A 21,559-nucleotide genomic window follows, 5' to 3' on the forward strand; every position below is an offset into this window, starting at 1 on the left:
ACGTCAAATTTGCAAACTTCGTGTAGAAAATTGGCTTACAATGTCATTACAAAAACAGGTTGCCGGGGTGAAATATGAAACTTGAATTTCCAAAGAATAAGCAAGTCCAAACCTTGTATGTGTAGTCGTTGAACTCTAGGTTCCCACGTAAAATTAAAATGTCACTATTTCAAGAAGAATAAACTCACGAAGGCACGAAAAATTCACTAAATTCGCGTTCATTGTTTTGATTTTGACCGCTTGACAACTTTACGGAAATATCAAAGTGATTGTAAATAAGGACTCTGTGACGGGCAACTTATAATATCCGTGTTTTAAAGATTTAATAATATCAAACCTATCAAGCCAGTCCAGTTCAAAGTACTATCACGTGGTACAATTCTCATTTACATATTATGAATATTAATTAGGAAAACCACTACTAATTTCTGGCTATGATGGATTTAGTGTAAAGACGTCATAAACAGTCAGAGAAAAACATGACCTTGTAAAAGATTTGTTACTTAATCTGTTAATGTATCGTTCAAAATCGCTTTAATAATTCTCTTGCGCCAATTATAAGTTTGTTCAAATAAATTTTCTAGATAGCATAAATTCAACCCGCAAAAAATAAAGCAATTCATTTGCACCAATAAACGATATATTTCCATGTTCAAAATAAGATTTCCCCCACTTCATCTGGCCTTTGGAAAGGAAACAATTTTCTTCGTGTTTCTCTGTGCATAGAAGTTTTAACACACGCAATGTTTCCCTTTTAAAAAACATTATCATCTTTTTTAACTAGCTTTGACCCTATTATCTTCGATGACCTTTCCGAAATGTGTCTGTTGCTTTTCTTTGCTAGAAGTCCTTGTAATTTGTTGCTAAAGTTTTATGAACGAATGTGATCAAACTTTCATCCAGGATTGTAGCATAATATGTATGTCAGTTTTGGTGCACACACTTTCATTGTGCAGTGCCAACCTGTTTCGCCGCTTTTCTTTTAAATGGTTGCCTAAAGTGACAATTTCATACCACAACAATAAATTTCCCTTTGTTTGATTTAGGTTTTTTAATAACTGTGTCAATCTTGATCACTTCAGCGTTCCTTGTGTAATTACTTGAAATTTACAGAAATATTTCTCTATACATTACATTGGGTATGCCAGTTAACTGGCATCTAATTTTGCGCTGTGGTTGATTGCACCACGTCTCCTGTAATACTTATTCATATGTTTAAACCTCACATTTTGCTATAAACTTCATCATTTACCAGATTATGGAAAGCGATCGATTTTAAAGCACGAAAACCAAAAGAGTCTAAACAGAATAGCAACTTAAAATTAAGTCTATATAAAGAGGAGCTTAAATTATCAAAGACACTGACTCTCTGAAAAAAACTACACACATTGTTGACATACAATTTTTTGTTCATATAAACACAGTAGGACAAAGTCAAGTGTTGGCCATGCCACTAATAACCGTAAAACAGTTGTCAGTGTATCAGTATTTATCATAAAATGTAATCCTATCAAAAGAAAAAGTTAAAAACAACAAATTAAAAACTTAAGTGTGTAAGCTACTATGTTTGTTTTCTCATTTTACACTACTACTCTGTTTTCTCTTGCTCTCTTTCTTTCATCACAACTGTTTGGATAGATTTTAATTAAAATATAAAGAATACGTGTATATAAAACAATTTATTAGGCCGGACATTGATCAAATGAAGAGTTTTTCTCTGATAGACTGAGCAGAGGAGGTGGTGTGATAGGCGAGACTGGAATATCACTCGTCTGCGCTACTGTCACCATTTTTTCTGTTGTCATAGTCCTCTCAATATACTTAAACGAAGAGTTATTTTTCTTCTTTTTGAATGTTTTGGGACAAAAATGTTTTTGAATTATTGAAATCCCACGCACAACCAGTTCTCTTCTAAACAGAAGATATACCCATGGATCTAGGATTTGATTGAATGATGCAAGTCTTATAACAGTAAGATCAAACAAATTGTTTCTCCCTGTTAATCCTGTCTGTATTACCAGAACACGAATCTGAAATTGCAAAAAAAACCAATTCTATACTGAACATTGTGAGATGAATTTTCTGTCAGATGTAACTTGTAAATAGATGCTTGAGTATAAGATGGATTAGCTTTCAAATGAGAAATGTTTTTCAATTGTCAAAGTCTAATATGGTGATATACACGTAGTCAACTTAATCATGATGCCTTGAAATGCTTTTTAAAAATACATTTACTAGGAAGGCGTCAGAGGAAAAAAATATAGACGAAACTATTTGGTCTAATATACACGGTATAATTTTGATACAAATGACAGATACCAAATAAAGCCAGGAAATCAAATAAAAGTATCTATATAAATATATGTAATATATTTATATAATTAATTTCGTTTATTTTCTTTTTTTGTTTCTGTTACTGTTATTGGGTTAAATCAAATTCCGTTATTGAATTATATTGAACGTTTTATACCCCTTGTTATTGCTCTGATAAAGATTTAAGCCTTTTTTAGGGTGTGAATATCGTTTTAGTGTGCCTGTCCCAGGTCAAGAACATTGCAAGCAGTTGTCTTTTCAGTATGTTCTTTTTCCACTTGGGAAATATGAGGTCATATCTATATATTATATATTGATCTTACATAAATCATTTTGTTCTTTGTGTCGCTGACTTACATATAGCTGTATGTGCAAATATACAATCAAACGCGATTTGAAAGAGTTAAATAATCATGGCACAATCATTTATTTTACAAACATCCGTAAAAAAATATTTTATTATCAAACGAATTAACTGATGTTCATTAAAATACCAGACACGATGACCAAACTAACACTTTAACTTTGCGTGTGAATAAAAGAAGATGTGAAGTATACACAAATGAGACAGTAAACAAACGATATAAAAATGGGAAATGCAGTTTAAAAAAAAACCAGTGCCATTTCCCCCTCTAATTAACCGTGTATAAAGATTGTATCTGTCGCAAATGGTTCTCAAATAAGAAATTCTTTTCATATTGCAGTATAGCACTGAACAAAGAGGTCTTATGTTTTTTATTGGTACTTTCCATACAGAATATTCAAATTACTAGTTTGAAAGTACATATTTTTAAAATTTTGACACGTAAAAATGTATTTCTTCTAATAAGGTACATCATAGATGTATTACATCTATATTACATCTATGGGTACATCAACAATTTTCAAATATCTTGTGATGAAAAGAACACTACCCCTCCCCTAAAACAAGAAAAAGATAGTATAGCAGTCAATTTATCGGTATTAAAATTCAAACAATCACTCACCATTAAAGGAGCATAACATACGCTGAACACCATCATGACACCCACGAGGAATATGGCCATTTGGACTTCACATTGTATTGTGTTTCTGGCGTTTAGACTGCGTGGAGCTTTCTTTCTCATGATACAAAGAGTTGATATTAAAATAATGTTTAAAACAGCAATGGTAAATATGATTGATATTCCTAAAATTGAAAACAAAATTGCGAATGCCTTTTCACTGGCAGTGTCACCATACATTTCGAAGAAACACCATGATCCAGGAAACTGTTTGACATTCTTCCCAAGACCAATCTTTGGTAATAAAGCAATCATTATAGCAACAAGCCATAAAGTTAAAACTATATATGTAGCCTGCTTATATTTAATTTTTGCATGGTAAATGTATGGATGTTTTAGGGCCATGAAACGGTCAAGGGCCATGGCACCTAATGTAAACACGGTTGCAAGTCCAGCAAATATCAACATAATCGAAAAATAATCACACAATGGTTGTCCTCCAAGCCATTTCAAATTATTATTGTAAACCAGTAAAGTCACAGGCGATGTCGTCAACGTTCCAAAAAGGTCAGTGAAAGCAAGTGCTGCCACCAACCGGTAAAACACCGATCGTCTCTGTTCCTTTGGTGATCTACTTAAGACAAACAACGCAAGTAAATTTCCGAATACACCGGCAGCAAACATTATGGACGGTACTAGTGATGATACCATTGGTCGCTGTTCCTCGTCTACCGTTCCATTGTTAAACTGAATTACGGGATCCCAAAAGGAATAGTTTTCCATATTGAGCTATCAAATCGGCAAAAATCTTGTTTTCAATTTACGTACACAGTCAGTAAATCCTTAATATAATCCATTTCCGACTTTGTTTCCTACAAAATAAATATCTGTACATCAAGAATTGTACACTGTGTACTGTGTGTGATTAAATTTCGATAGTTTAAACATAATTTTACACAAATTTCATTGATTTTAATCAAGATTTATAGATAAAACAATCACATGTAGATATTTTGTAACCTCCAAGCATAAATACTCTCAATTAGGTGAATAAATCTAGCAGCTATACAATTAGCTTTTCAACAGGTTTTCAACATAGATATTGCATATATTGTGTCATTAAAAATCAATGATTGATAAATAAACAATATAAAAAAAAGACACATCTTCAATGATATTGACTAATCAAAACATGGTAAGAGAAATTGTGCTTATTGTATAATACTATTCGCTTATTATGTTATTTTGTATAGTGTTATGCAATATATATATAATTTAATTTTTTTCCAAATGATAAAAATCTTACACAGGGCAGATCAAGAAAATTATAATTGAATGGATTGCCAGTGTTCTAGGTTCTAGCCAGGTTTGGCCGATTTTGAACCAAATAAAAACCCGGAAAAGCCTTCTCCATCCGCTTGAATATATCAAGTCACAAAAACGAATTAGGAGTTTTCCTTTAAGTAAACGAACTCAACAAAAAATAAATGCCAACCATGTTTTTATTGTGTGAATGTCATTAATCTTTAAGTAAATGATCCGACTAGTTTACATAATGAATTGTCTTTTAAATGATATAATCATTTGTGTTATGCATAAATGAAAGTTAATTCATACTTGTGGTTCTTAAATGTGCAAGGTCAGTTTGTGTTATTCCTTTCGCAAGATATTATATAACTTTCACCAGAGACGTATATACTATGCCTATGCTTTCACCAAAAGTTGTAATTGTTTGTTACATATAATCGAAAATAATTTAAAGTATGAACGCATATGAATACTTACATTTCATTGATTTCGGTAAGAGAGGAATTCCGTCCATTTGGGTCCATGTTGTCTGTCTAATACCAATGGTCATTTTAAAGCTAAATGGATTAAAATTAATGTTAAACAAGTTAAAATACGTATCCCATGTTTAAAGCTTTTAACACCTGCAATCCCAGAGAAATTGTTAGGTTATGAAATATTTTGGGGGGATTTTATATGTTGACGATTAAGCTAAGCTGCTAATGACACAATAGAACAAATTAACCTCTTTTGATTCTTTTCGTTATAACATAAACATTTACAGTTGTCGTAATTAAGGTCTTTCCTTTATCTATAAGGAAAGACCTTACTGTATTTCTTCTGATTATTAAGGTCTTTCCTTTTACTAAAGGGAAAGACCTTACTGTATTTCTTCTGATTATTAAGGTCTTTCCTTTTACTAAAGGGAAAGACCTTACTGTATTTCTTCTGATTATTAGGTCTTTCCACTTTTCCGTGGAAAGACCTATTGGATTTCTTCTGATTATTATTATTATTATTATTTTTTTTCTTCCGCCAACTTTTTTTTCCTTCGCAGTTTTTTTGTTTCGCAAGATGTCGCTTAGACATATGGTACATGATATCGAACAGTTATTACGCTTTTGTAACTGACACCGCGTAACCAAAATCTTTTCAATGTAAGAGTTATCTCCCCGAACACTGTTTTTCTTGTGATCGCTTAATAATCGCAACCGTATAAGAAACCGACAAATTTATTTTACCAAATTGCTCGATATATCCTCAGGATGATTTGATTTATTTTGACCGAAGCTATCCGGAGACTCCATATGAGAGTTATTTCCCCTTTTATATTTGATATAAGTGATATGCATTTTTAACTGGAAAACCATAAGTGTTAGAGGCCTAGGGTCTTTTGTTTTGAGGTCCTTGGTCCAAAAAAATGAAAATGAGGTCAAGGTCAAAGGTCAAGGTCATGATTAAAATTTTGATTTTGGCTTGTGATCTCTTATTTTCAGAAATCATATAAGATATTGACAAAATCTTTTCATAAAATTGTTAGTTACGACATGTAGTAACACATAAATTTTAGTCGAAAGGGTACGTAGACATTTGACGCGAGTTTTCCCCCTTTTTATATCTAATATCATACGTATGGTAATATAACTCATGAACAATATAAAGTAGAGGACTAGAGTCTTTTGATTTGAGGTTCTTGGTTTATGACCTTGAAATTGAGCACAAGGTCATATGCTAATTAAACGTTATAGATTTTGACCTTTGCCTTTACCTCATATGTACACATGATAAAGCCATGGGACTGTTTGCATTAAGTTGTAAGCAATGTGACCTTAAAAAACACAACCGGAAGTGACCTTTTGTAAACCGGAAGTAGCTATTTTTTGTACTAAATCAATGTAAAAGTATATAGAACCATATATTTTTGGAATCAGTGTCAAGTAAACTATCAAACAATACCGGAAGTAAACTTTTTAAACCGGAAGTAAAAGATTATCTCCCTTTTCGATATATTTTTTTTATAGAAACCATATATTTTTTGAATAAGCGTTCAATAAGCTGTCATTTGGCGCTAAAATTGACATTTTAAACCAAATTTTAATATTTTAATATAAAAAAGGTCTTAACTGGTGGAAAGACCATCAATGGTTCTCTGAACAATTGGTTTTTAATTATTATTATTATTCTTCTTGTTCCGCCAAACTTTGACAAAATTTCCCTCCGTAACCGTAAGACGTGTCGCTTTCATGTTCACACTTTGTATCGGTGTCATGAATACCTATCCGGAACTCACCCTGTGAGTCGAAATATTTTGTCGGTTCGGAGTAATCCCTCCGAAACCCAAAAACCTTGTTATCGTTCCAACACCGTAACCGTAATAGGTAGAAAAAAAATGAAGGGTGAAATTTGTTCAGGACCAGACCCCGGTTCTTCGTTACATTTGGATCGAAAAGATTCAACGACTCATTGGTAGGGTTATGCCCCTATGAAAATTAATCGGTGTCGGTTGGCCACCAAAACTCAGAAACCGTAAGTCGTAGACACATAGGATCTTCACCAATCCTCTTCATTTCATGTATCTTTAAAAAATACCTCAAGGTCAAATTTGTATGTTGACCTTGACCTTTGACCTAACACCTTGTTATGGGATAATCTCAGAAACCATTATACTTACAGAAGTTTTAAATAGTGGAAAATGTTTGGGTCATTACGGCGCAACTTTGTTACATTTTGACCAAAGAGATTTGACCTTTTTATAAGGGGCATAACCCCTGTTTTAGGTTTCTGAAAAGACAAAATCAGCTTTTACTATATAACCAAAGGTCCTAGACCCATGGGGTCTTCAGCAATGACATTGGGGACTAATGACCTTGACAAAGGTCAAAAGGTCAAAGGTCAAGGTCATGTCCCATATAGCGAATTATGTGTTTTTGACCTTACTTAAAGGATTTTCAGTGTGTTTTAAAACTTTTCAATACATTCTACGTCTATTGGAACATATATTTTACATTATCAAAGGAAAGACCTCTCAATTGTTCAAGAACAATTGACATTTTAATTATTATTATTATTCTTCTTGTTCCGCCAAACTTTGACAAAATTTCCCTCCGTAACCGTAAGACGTGTCGCTTTCATGTTCACACTTTGTATCGGTGTCATGAATACCTATCCGGAACTCACCCTGTGAGTCGAAATATTTTGTCGGTTCGGAGTAATCCCTCCGAAACCCAAAAACCTTGTTATCGTTCCAACACCGTAACCGTAATAGGTAGAAAAAAAATGAAGGGTGAAATTTGTTCAGGACCAGACCCCGGTTCTTCGTTACATTTGGATCGAAAAGATTCAACGACTCATTGGTAGGGTTATGCCCCTATGAAAATTAACCGGTGTCGGTTGGCCACCAAAACTCAGAAACCGTAAGTCGTAGACACATAGGATCTTCACCACTCATCTTCATTTCATGTATCTTTAAAAAATACCTCAAGGTCAAATTTGTATGTTGACCTTGACCTTTGACCTAACACCTTGTTATGGGATAATCTCAGAAACCATTATACTTACAGAAGTTTTAAATGGTGGAAAATGTTTGGGTCATTATGGCGCAACTTTGTTACATTTTGACCGAAGAGATTTGACCTTTCTATAAGGGGCATAACCCCTGTTTTAGGTTTTTGAAAAGACAAAATCAGCTTTTACTATATAACCAAAGGTCCTAGACCCATGGGGTCTTCAGTAATGGCATTGGGGACCAATGACCTTGACAAAGGTCAAAAGGTCAAAGGTCAAGGTCATGTCCCAGATAGCGAATTTAGTGTTTTTAACCTTATTTAAAGGATTTTTAGTGTGTTTTCGAGCTTTTTAAGGTTGACCTTGACCTTTTCAATACATTCTACGTCTGTTGGAACATGTATTTTACATTAAAAAAGGAAAGACCTCTCAATTGTTCAAGAACAATTGACAGTTTAATTATTATTATTCTTCTTGTTCCGCCAAACTTTGACAAAATTTCCCTCCGTAACCGTAAACCATGTCGCTTTCATGTTCACACTTTGTATTGGTGTCATGAATACCTATCCGGAAGTCACCCTGTGAGTCAAAATATTTTGTCGGTTCGGAGTAATCCCTCCGAAACCCAAAAACCTTGTTATCGTTCCAACACCGTAACCGTAATAGGTAGAAAAAAAATGAAGGGTGAAATTTGTTCAGGACCAGACCCCGGTTCTTCGTTACATTTGGATCGAAAAGATTCAACGACTCATTGGTAGGGTTATAACCCTATGAAAATTAACCGGTGTCGGTTGGCCACCAAAACTCAGAAACCGCAAGTCGTAGACACATAGGATCTTCACCAATCATCATCATTTCATGTATCTTTTAAAAATACCTCAAGGTCAAATTTGTATGTTGACCTTGACCTTTGACCTAACACCTTGTTATGGGATAATCTCAGAAACCATTATACTTACAGAAGTTTTAAATGTTGGAAAATGTTTGGGTCATTATGGCGCAACTTTGTTACATTTTGACCAAAGAGATTTGACCTTTCTATAAGGGGCATAACCCCTGTGTTAGGTTTTTGAAAAGACAAAATCAGCTTTTACTATATAACCAAAGGTCCCAGACCCTTGGGGTCTTCAGTAATGGCATTGGGGACCAATGACCTTGACAAAGGTCAAAAGGTCAAAGGTCAAGGTCATGTCCTAGATAGCGAATTTAGTGTTTTTAACCTTATTTAAAGGATTTTTAGTGTGTTTTCGAGCTTTTTAAGGTTGACCTTGACCTTTTCAATACATTCTACGTCTGTTGGAACATGTATTTTACATTAAAAAAGGAAAGACCTCTCAATTGTTCAAGAACAATTGACAGTTTAATTAACACTCTTTTTCGTATTCCTCGTTTGATATGTCTAAATACTTATAACCTTTTTTTGTAAAAAGGTTAAAAGTTAAAAAAAATAATAAACAAATTAAACATGAATGTATTTCCTATATTTTTTCACTGTTTACATCCCACCATGGATATTCACTATGGATTTTCCTACAAACAATATATTATGTAGATCTCGCATACGCATTGGTCGTCGTTGTTTGATATTAAAAGTAAATATGATTAGTAGAGGTTTCTCGATTTGCTACGTATCAGGTACGGTTGGTACGTAACACAACCGTTGGTGCTGTTTTGGAGGTATCATTTAATGCATGAGATTATTGTATTCATCATGATAAAAATAAAGAAATCGAATTGCATATCAGCGATAAAAACCTTAATCTTTTATTTTATTACGATTTCACTGCTTCTAGAAAACCTTGATCGTGATTTTATGCGATACCATTTATTTTGTGTAGAAGAGAATGAATCAAACCGTCCTTACTGGAACTGAGTTGCCTCGACCTTCCTATTCTAAATATAGATTTCCATTTCTGTTTGGCAATGTTTTTGTTTTTTGAATATTTAGAAAAAAGATTAGAATTGAAAATGTTTTCTAATACTTAAATATAAATTGGAATAATTAGAAATTATTCATTAATAATATCTCAGGGGCGGATCCAGCGATTTTAAAAAGGGGGGTTCCCAACTCAGATAAAAAAGGTTCCAACTACATGTATATGTCCCAATTCAAATGCATTGATCGGCAAAAAAGGGGGGTTCCAGCCCCGGACCCCCCTGGATCCGCTAATGTATCTTACTGGTGTTTGTATAACTAGTATACGTTATAAATTATAATGGCAAACTGTGTTCAGAATTATGTCAATTATGTTGACTTCGCATTAAAATCAATTTTTATTAATTAAGCTATCTTTTCGATCACTGGAGCAACATTTTTATAAAAAGCAACACACATTGTAAAAATATCGATCTATCTTTTTCCTTATATTTTGTCACTGAACTTTTCGGTGGATGTAATCATTAAAAAATGTTGACTATATAACTTAAAAAATGAATATAAATCTTATGACACTAACGAAAACAATTTCTTGAGTCGAAATATTTATCTTCACGATATTATTTCATCTTGTTCGTTTATTTTTATTTTGTCATTGTTATTTAACACTAATATTGTAAATATTGTCGCGAGTAAATTTGTGTATTGCACGTGCCTTCGAGTAGTATATATAATCTACGAGGGAAAATGTTAACCAATATCCATCCATTAATCATTTTGTTGTACATCAATGCTAGAAAAAACGTCTTACAACACAGCGTATTTTGTTCACTGATAACGGCAATAATTTGACGCTATATTTGCACTAATACAATATGAATATGTCTTTTTAACTCTTCGTAATGAACTACGGAAAATACTATGTTGCTATATAATGTCTGTTGCACCATTTACAACTGATTTATGGCTCAAAATTAAGGATAATTTACATCGGTTGGTAAATGTTTCTAGGTAATTTGTTCAGATTGATATGTACTAGTCCATGATTACGATATGAGCGAAAGCTCTTTTTTTGAGAGCCCAGGTGGTCGTGTGGTCTAGCGGGACGGCTGCAGTGCAGGCGATTTGGTGTCACGATATCACAGTAGCATGGGTTCGAATCCCGGCGAGGAAAGAACCAAAAATTTGCGAAAGCAAATTTATAGATCTAACATTGTTGGGTTGATGTTTAGACGAGTTGTATATACATTATGTACACAGCCATGTATCACCATCATTGATGGCGATCCGATGGATACATCTGTTGTAGAGTTGTCACTGACTCAGACGTACTTATAAAGATAATTATTTTCTGTGACTGTATATTACATTAATTTGTAGGATCCTTTACTATAGATAATTTAGCTGATCTGTAACAATAACATCTTCATGCCTTATATATCATGTACTGTAGTACGCCGCTAGATTAAAACTGACGAGGAAAGGTAACACACGGCCAGCGAAAGCTCTTTTTTTGAGAGCCCAGGTGGTCGTGTGGTCTAGCGGGACGGCTGCAGTGCAGGCGATTTGGTGTCACGATATCACAGTAGCATGGGTTCGAATCCCGGCGAGGGAAGAACCAAAAATTTGCGAAAGCAAATTTACAGATCTAACATTGTTGGGTTGATGTTTAGATAATTTAGCTGATCTGTAACAATAACATCTTCATGCCTTATATATCATGTACTGTAGTACGCCGCTAGATTAAAAACTGACGTGGAAAGGTAACACACGGCCAGCGAAAGCTCTTTTTTTGAGAGCCCAGGTGGTCGTGTGGTCTAGCGGGACGGCTGCAGTGCAGGCGATTTGGTGTCACGATATCACAGTAGCATGGGTTCGAATCCCGGCGAGGGAAGAACCAAAAATTTGCGAAAGCAAATTAATAGATCTAACATTGTTGGGTTGATGTTTAGACGAGTTGTATATATATATATATATGTTACAGTGAATTTGTATAATCAGGGATTATGTAGAATCCCTAAAATTTTCAGGGATTATGTATAATCACTGGTTAGTTTAGGGTTTATATATAATCACTGGTTAGTTTAGAGTTTATATATAATCACTAAAACTTTCAGGGATTATGTATTATCACTAGAAAAAACGTCAGGGATTATACAAAATAACTGAAATGATTTAAATATATAACATATTGAAATATCTTAGAATTTAACCTTCATATATCATAATAATAACCTTAATATTGTAAAACGTTAGGCATAATTTATTAATATGAAAGACACAAAAATATTGAAATGTTATACACAAAATAATTAAATGATAAGCACAATATAATTAAATGATAAGCAAAATATACATAGAATAATTGATGTTTTGTTTTTAATACCGACTTTATCAGTAATAATATCAAGCGAGCCCTTTTTGATACTGACTGTATCAGTATTAATAATATCAAGCGAGCCCACACGGGCGGGTTGATGAAGTCAGTATGAAAATATTAAATGGCATAATGATTATTCTTTTTATCGTATTGTTTTAGCAATTGTTTTTAGGTTGAGAATATTAAATAAAATGAAATTATCATTAAAACTATTTTTATGCGTACAGTCGTTTTGATAAATGTTCATGTTCTGTATAATATTTTAATATTAAACATTTTATTTACAAACTAAATTTGGATGGCATCGACTATTACACATTTGACCTGATTTTCCACATGCATACCTATCAAATTCACATCTGTTTTTACCACAATGTCAACATTTAAAAAAAAAACTTGTCCTCCATATCAAATCAGATTTTACGGCACGTCTCAGAGAAATAGAGTTTTTATCACAAACATCTGAAGGTACAAATTGTAACAATGAAGGGAAATCAGCAATCCAAAACTGATTTCTTGTATTAAAGATCCGAGCAGGATTCCATGCTATATAGCAAGGCGATATCCTTCTTCAGTCTTTTCGTGTGACTATTGACCATTAGTTTTTTGGGATCTCCCTTTCCTGTAACCACTAGTGTATTTGGTTTGAGATATCATCTTTGAAGCTTTTAATTATTGAATGGAACAATATACTATCTTGATTGTTTTATTTTAATGTAGAACAAAATGATGGCAAATTTTTCTTTATCATTATTTTGGACGATCATACTTTTTTTATACTTTATTTTCGACGATTTTACTGGCTTTACAGACTAAAAACAGACGAGCTGCATCTTGATTTGGTTTTAATTTTTTTTTTCATTATTCTTTTGTTATTGGGGTCAATTTATTTTGTTAAAATACATTGTATTTGTTCATGTTTTCTAAAAACGTACCACAAAAATACAAAACTTTGACATTTTATAATGATATAAAATTATTACGAACAAAATTTATATAGGTTTTAAATTTGTTTTGTAATTTAGCTTCTTTGTGTCTATGTAGTTTCACGGGGAAATAACTCTTAAGTATAAACCTTTCGTACGAACGGTTACTTGCAACGGTTGCTTGAAAGCATAATCGAGTGCACACAATATTGTTTCTTATGAATGCAAGAAGTAACCATATGAAATTAGTCCCAAATTACAGCAAAAAATTCTCAAAATACTTCTGCATATGATTCCTAAAATATTCGTTGATATTAAGTGTATACATCAATAATTTCCAAAAGTTAAATGACGGCTCCCACTTCGTACTACGGTTGGTACGGTTGCAAATCGAGAAACCTCTAATACGAGCCTACCAATTTTAAAGAAGTTAGGAATACCTACATGTTGTTATGTTTGTTTGTGTTCATGAAGTTAATATCGTCTGATCTTTTTTCTATCACGATGTACAAATATAATTTTACTTCATTAAAAATCGATGAGCAATTTTTGATACGTTTGTTTTTAATTTTCAGGAACCAAATTTTCATACCTTTGGGAAATTTAAGAGACAAATCAGCTTCAATATAAACTCATCAGTTGTATGCATACAAACTGATGACGATTATCGCAATTGGGATTAACATTAACGGCAAGATAAATTATTCCTCAGAATACCGATGAAATTCGGAGAATACAATTAAGAAAGTGTAATGGAAGTTAAACGAAGGCATACAACCAGAGACATATAATACAATTCATTTATCGTTACTTAGATTCTACTAGAGTTGTGAATCTCTTGTATTATATGTCTACGATACAACCATTCAAAACTGCATATTTTCGTCGTATACAACATTAGGGTGTTATCAGCCAAATAAATATCCTTGCTGGTTGACTGTATATTTCTTCAAGAGGGCGTTTAGGTAATAAGTCCGAAAACATCACTCTGTTTTTTGTGTATCGTATTCTAAATAATTACCAAGTAATATTATAGACCTATAGAATTTATGTACACATTATTATAAAAGTAAATGTTATTTTAAAGTATTAGAACATGTTCTTTAAATTAAAAGATTTTCATTTTATGTAAAAATCGATTTCTTAATACAATATGGCAGCCGGCCTGTGAAATTGACCGCCCTTAATAAACTGTCATGTTAATTATAGGACAATTTTCATCCATGTAGGTGTCATGCTAATGTTAACATTAGGTCAAACAACTTTCACCAAATCATACTTAATTTGCAGCAATTACTTTTCGAAATTGACTTACAATGATGGCATAATGAGACAAAATCTTGCACAATTAGTTCTACAATTAAATTTTAACATCTCATTGATGAAGTCAACATACAAATGCATATATAAGTACATTAATCAGTTTGTACTTTTACCAGAGCTATAAAACCAAATAATACTTACGACTTCACCAGTCATTCGTTGTTGATACATTTAAACAGTTTTCAAACTAAATTGTAAAGATTTGAGATACACTGTTATATAAAGGAAGACTGCTGTGGTATTTGAAAGTAAACCAGCCAAGCATGAATATGTTTTTTTTTAAAACACGACACTTGAACTAAACGGTTTTGTTTAGGTCTTTACAGTCACTGGACATAATTATTCAACATTAACCTATTAACTTTTTGTTCATTTTATTAGAAAAACGAAAGTTTAGCATTTCGACCCGAAGACGACAAATCCTGTTTATAATATTTGAGGTGTAAAAATTAGAATAATTGAAAATTAACATCCGTTTGACATTACATTGAATTGAGATCATAATTAATGAATATCTTTGTTTTGTGAAGCAAAAAAGTATGAGCACTACATATTTTTTCTGCGAATTTCATTTAAAACCAGTCGTGCAAAGTATACCCCATACATGATTAATTAGAAATGCAGGACAAATTCCATATCAGTGGGTATTATACTATATATAAATTCAAAGTATTAAACACACCATAATTCTTAAAATGTAAGAAAGAGATATATATATCTACATGAACGCATTCTTATCAATTCAACATTAATAGTGAATTTGTTGTCTTTTATTACCTGGATAGAATTTTTCATGATAATCTTCATTTCTAAATTTATGACATCCTTTCGTTCATATAGTTTTCTCCCATACCTTTGGGTCCTTTTTATGGAATGGAGACATTTCTAAATTAGATGGACATGCACGTGTTGATTTCTGATCGTCATTCCCTACGCATATACAACTCTGCTTAGGCGTCCGTAATTATCATAAGATGGCTTGTAGACGTGAGCAGAACAAGATGCTAAGAAAAGGAAGTAAAATTAACAAAAATACCGAACTCCGAGTAAAACTCTAAACGGGAAGTCCCTAAACAAATGGCAAAATCATATTAAGTGCAGTCTTGTAGAGCATGTATGGAAAGGATATGAACTCTGTGCCGGAGATTGAATAGCACGTTGAAATAAAAATATCGGGGTTTTTGCGTATGAATATCGTAAAACCGGCAGAACGACATACCATCTAGCACTCTTTGAGGCTAGTTATAATATGATGGATTGATATCCAACTGAATCGACATTTTTATGTTCCAATTCAAAACACAGCTTTCATTCCGAAATTTATTTCAATGCGGATAAAAGGAGTAAGTTTATAATTTATAATGCTACAGAGACTGACAACGAAAACATAACAAAAATAATCACCTACACTGCAATTAAAACAGTTCTCTGATGACAAATTTCAAATCTTACACTCCAAGTTTTCGTTCTCCTCCAAGCAATGAATACCACGCTTGTTGAAGATTGAAATTTTGCACAGTCATTATGTAGTATTAAAGCCATATGAAGAATTGGCAAATCATCATTACGAATTAACAAAATCACATCATGTAATGAAACAATTACACAACGTTAAGCCGACGTCATACAACAATAGGCGCACTCGTTTAATCCATGCGTCGTTCGGTCACGCGTTGTCTTATTTTTGATATTCAAATACGGCGATTAGTTATACTATAAATAATGTGATATCAGAGTACCACAAACGACAGAACCCTAGCTTCATCTTTCCAGTTTATCAAACACTTTGGGGTTTTATTCATCCAAATACGTATTTTATTTCATTGAAAATAAACCCATCATAGATACCAGGATTAAATTTTGTATTTACGCCAGACGTGCGTTTCATCTTCAAAAGAAATCATAGTCGTATACAATTATTGCAAATTTGTTTCAGAGTACCATATACGACAGCTGTGGCGTCCATAGTATACCATGTTTACAAGCTAAGGACATTTATGTAGAATCCTAACTTAATCTTACTAGTACATCAAATACTTCGGGATTGTATTTTATTGAAATTCTAGTCCTATACAGTTATTGCAAATCTTTTCAAATTTAGAAATGCATCTTTTCTTGTCCGGGATTTATAGTTATATCAGCTCTTCAAACTTTGTATATTCGGTTTTGTATTTTCAGATATGTATAGGAATCGAGTAACACTTAAGGGACATTATCTATCGGACTGCGTGCAATAAAATTGGTCTAGAGGAATCAAATTATTCGCTTTTTACTTTACCCTTAAAAAAATTTTCCACTTGCTAATAATAACATCAAATAGTTTATTTTATTATATAAACATTTGACTCATCTATTCTTACATGTCGTGAGTACAAACTAAAATTGAGAATGGAAATGGGGAATGTGCCAAAGAGACAACAACCCGACCATAGAGCAGACAACAGCAGAAGGTCACCAACAGGTCTTCAATGCAACGAGAAATTCTCGCACCCGGAGGCGTCCTTCAGCTGGCCCCTAAACAAATATATACTGGTTCAGTAATAATAAACCCCATACTAAACTCCAAATTGTACACAAGAAACTAAAAGTAAAATAATACAAGACTAACAAAGGCCAGAGGCTCCTGACTTGGGACAGGCGCAAAAATGCGGCGGGGTTAAATATGTTTGTGAGATCTTTAAACAATTGTTTAAAGAAGCTTATATATAGATATAAGAAGATGTGGTATGAGAACAACTCTCCATCCAAGTCACAATTTATAAAAGTAAACCATAATAGCACGGTCTTCAACATGGAGCCTTGGCTAACACCGAACAGCAAGCTATGACCCCAAAAAATGACAATGTTTAATTAAGGTGTTGTCATGTTTAAGATTGTACATCGACTTAATGTCGTTGATGTATTATTCACTAATTCTGCAACGTTTTACTTTAATGAAAAAACAGATGTCTTCACAGATATAAAAATAATTGTCCTGTCTGAGCGAAGTTAACAAATTGACCATCATTATTCAGAATCGAGTAACAATGACATGGGAACAATATAAACGTTACTGCAATGACATACTTTGTATCGGAAGATGTCGTGATAAATATACTCAATTGTGTCCGAACGAAGACAAGGGTTTCAATACTGAAACTTGGTATATTCTTTCGTTCAAACCTTGATTTGAATTCGGAGTATTCCCTTTTAAGATGCTGATAATTTAATCGTACTTTAATTAAGCTAGTCCTACATGAAATTTATTGTAAAATGTGTGATAGCGACTTACTTGTAAGTGTAAACTGAATAATTGATCCTCTAACTAAGTAGATTGTCATCCTTCCGTGTCTAGTTGATAAATGATTGGAATTGATATTTGAATTTACTTAACATTAACAATAATCTATTTACCTAAATTCTAGTTTTTCATGACAATCAAAATTGATCATCACAATTGATTAGAATAACATCAGATCATTGGAGCAGCATTTTCAAAAAGTAGCAAATGATGTCCTTAGAACTGAAGAAGAATGGTCTGCTGACAAAATCCTTACTCCGCATGGGCTACACGGGAGGCGAACCTATGATTTTTCATGCAGTCCGTCAATATTATTTAACAGATGCTTTACTGGACGTTTTTGGTAGCCAAAAAATTCATCTTTGTCATGTTACTGTATAATATCCGATATGTACCAGTGAATTACTGTTGTCCACCGCTAGAAATTATATCACAAATAAGATTGAGATTCCTGAATGTAGGGCCAAACTTTTTCACAACGACTTAGTCAAGACATCCCAATATCAAAATTTAAGAAAGTCATGTTAGACAAACCCCATTAAATGTATTAAAGGATACTAGAGATGCTTCACATCGTTGTTACAAAAAAACTTAGATGGACTTTGGTGAGTGAGGTTGGGATGTCTGACTGAAAGGTAAAATGTAAAATCATAAAAATACTGAACACCGAGGAAAATTAAAAAACGGAAAGTTCCTAATCAAATGGCAATAAAAAAAAAGCTCATACAAACCAAATGACTCTCATATTCCTGACATGGTACAATCATTTTCTAAAGTGGAAAATGGTGTTTTTAAACCTGGTTTTTATAGCTAGCTAAACCTGCATGTCACTTGTATGACAGTCGCATAAAATTGAAATATATTGACAACGATGTGTGAACTAAGCAAACAGATAAAATTGGTAAAAATGTTCTGAATAGGGGTATATCAGTCAACAATGTGTTATAATCGTAATCATAGTATATCCTAAATAAGAGTACATCAGTCAACATTGTGTTATAATCTTAAACTCTATGAAAACAATCAAATGTATAACCTTTGAAATTATAAACAATCATTATGATGTCGTTTTCTAAGCGGAATTCGAACTTTGACATCTTTAAGATCAACTGAATATGTCAATTTGATATATATTCGTACTAAAAAGTAAAATCACAAAAATACTGAACTCCAAGGAAAATTCAAAAAGGAAAGTCCCCAATCAAATGGCAAAATCAAAAGTTCAAACACATCAAACGAATGGATAACAACTGTCAAATTCCTGACTTGGTACAGGCATTTTCTTATTTTTCCCAGGTTTGTTAAAAAATTTTCATTAAAGTTCAATGTTTCATCTCATTAATTCATCAAAGAAACTGATTGAGCAAAGATTTTGTATATTTGCGCAATTCCTTCAAAAATTGCTCCTTTGGGACTTGTAAATAAGCAGTGTTATATGAAGATAACAGACAAATGGGATTTTCATTGTCCATGAAACTACGATTAAATGATTAGTAAAGACATCTGCAAAGGGTACACAAGTTAAAACTGTATTAGAGCAAGGAAATCTTAAGAATTCAAGAAAAGAAGAAAGGATGACTTTTTTACCTATACAAGTAAAAAATTCTGAATGTCTAAGGGACATAACTAGGCCAAGTTTTTTTTTACCTATACAAGTAAATAAAATTCACTTGTATAAGTATCCTACAAATCTACTTATATGTGTACTTTACTTGTTTAAGTAGTACCCCTGACTGTAAGATGATAAACAACATCAGCACGCAAAATCTATACTTCAAGACCATCATGTATTATTTGTGAAGTTGATACGGAATATTTATCAACAAGTTCTTGGTACCTTCCGATGAACTTTTTTAGAAAAAAGGACAAGACGTTCCTTGACATACCCTTGGTTCATCAACTTTCTGCTCAGACATTGGTGACGTTTTACAAAGTCTGAGTAGGAGCTGTAAGCTCTTGAATACGGAATAAGTTGGGAAATGTATATTCCATATGCAGGTGAAGTTGGTATATTGCTACTAAGGTGGGGGAAATTGATAATTTCAAAATCAAAATCGTCTGTCATAGATTTTGGTACTGAGATGACTGTGTATGTCAAATTCGAGGTATAAGTCTAAAAATGAGGCGGAGGAAGCCGTGTCTGTTGTCTCTTTAATTTCAGGTTCTAATGGATATATTAATGGAACCCAATCGGAAAAGTTCGGATTTTTAATGGAAAGAACATCATCAATATACCTGAAAGTGAAATTAAATAACGGGCTTCTTTGATCTTCTTGTTTTTGACAAGTGTCTGAATGAACTCCGATTCATATGAAAATAAGAAGAGGTCAGCAAGGAGTCCTTTATGGAGTCTTTACTGGAAATAAATGTCATCTTTCTATATTATATATGTTAAAACAAACACGAAATATCCGAGCGATTGAGGAAACGTATCCCTTTTTATGTATTATTTAGAAAAGTTGGCTAAAGCGTTTGTTATAATGAAGGTTGTGTTTACTTCAGCTTGATTTCAAATCTCCGTAAAATGACAATTATTTTATAATAAACATTAGCGCACAGGCACCTGTCTCTGAAAAAAAATCTACATAACTTTTAAAATAAAAATCTATATTACTTTTAATATATACTATTGTTATACCTGTACAATAACGTTATAAATAAACTCATCTTGATACCAGGACTAAATTTAGTATATACGCCGGACGCGCGTTTCGTCTACAAAAGACTCATCAGTGACGCTCTAATCCAAAAAAGTTAAAAAGGCCAAATAAAGTACGAAGCTGAAGAGTATTGAGGACCAAAATAATATATTGCACCAGATGTGCGCTCAGACTAATAAGGTCTTTTAACTGATGCTCGAAGCTTAAACCCATATACAATAACGGGGTTCCAAAAACTACAAATGTTCAAATTAAAAAATGCAGTTTAATAATTGCTGTGGTGAATTTAAGGGATAAAAAGTTTCTGTTAAAACAATGAACTGGATTACTAGTTGTATTACTAAGGGTATTTATTGTATCATGACAGGTTCTGTATAGAATTCATTGGTATGACGATCGTGGTATGACAGTTACATATGAAAATCCATTTGGATAAACTGTAGATGATCTCTACAGATATGTTATCTCAATTCCTCTTTATGTCATAAATTGGACCTAGTGATACTTACTTTTCACCTTTTTAAGGTTATAGTGACGTAAAAAGAAAAAAAATCGATTTATATGTTTATTTTAAACCTGATTCTTTTTGTTATCTATTAATCATGTTTTTCTTTGTCTAATATGTTCTCCTATTTATTTGTATTGTAGTCCTGTAATATTACGTTGTCATTTCAATGTTATATTTAACTTTGCCATTAAAGTGCGAGGTTTGGCATGCCACAAAACCAGGTTCAACCCACCACTTTTATTCCCCTTTAAAAGTGTCGGTACCAAGTCAGGAAGATGGCCATTGTTATATTATTGTTCGTTTCTGTGTGTGTTGCATTTTAACGTTGAGTCGTTTGTGTTTTCTCTTATTTTTGAGATATTGAGATCAGACGTGGAACGGTACTTGTCTATCCCAAATTCATGTATTTGGTTTTCTTGTTATATTTGTTATTCTCGTGGTGTTTTGTCGGATGCTTGGTCCGTTTCTGTGTGTGTTACGTTTCGGTGTTATGTCGTTGTTCTCCTCTTATATTTAAGC

The 21,559-nt window shown here is 32.8% G+C and overlaps 1 protein-coding gene across 1 annotated transcript; it reads right to left on the minus strand.

Moving 5' to 3' along the window:
* Positions 1-1,664: 1,664 nt before the first annotated feature.
* Positions 1,665-14,807, minus strand: LOC139492836 (prostaglandin E2 receptor EP4 subtype-like). Its single transcript, XM_071280990.1, has 4 exons — positions 14,734-14,807; positions 5,082-5,161; positions 3,300-4,168; positions 1,665-2,030 (listed from the first exon to the last, which is right to left on the minus strand). Exons 3-4 carry the CDS (start codon positions 4,077-4,079, stop codon positions 1,683-1,685), a joined length of 1,128 nt encoding a protein of 375 aa, XP_071137091.1. The 5' UTR covers positions 4,080-4,168; positions 5,082-5,161; positions 14,734-14,807; the 3' UTR covers positions 1,665-1,682.
* Positions 14,808-21,559: the final 6,752 nt, after the last annotated feature.

The sequence above is a fragment of the Mytilus edulis genome, chromosome 1 (assembly GCF_963676685.1).
Source record: "Mytilus edulis chromosome 1, xbMytEdul2.2, whole genome shotgun sequence".
NCBI classification, from domain to species: Eukaryota; Metazoa; Mollusca; class Bivalvia; order Mytilida; family Mytilidae; genus Mytilus; species Mytilus edulis.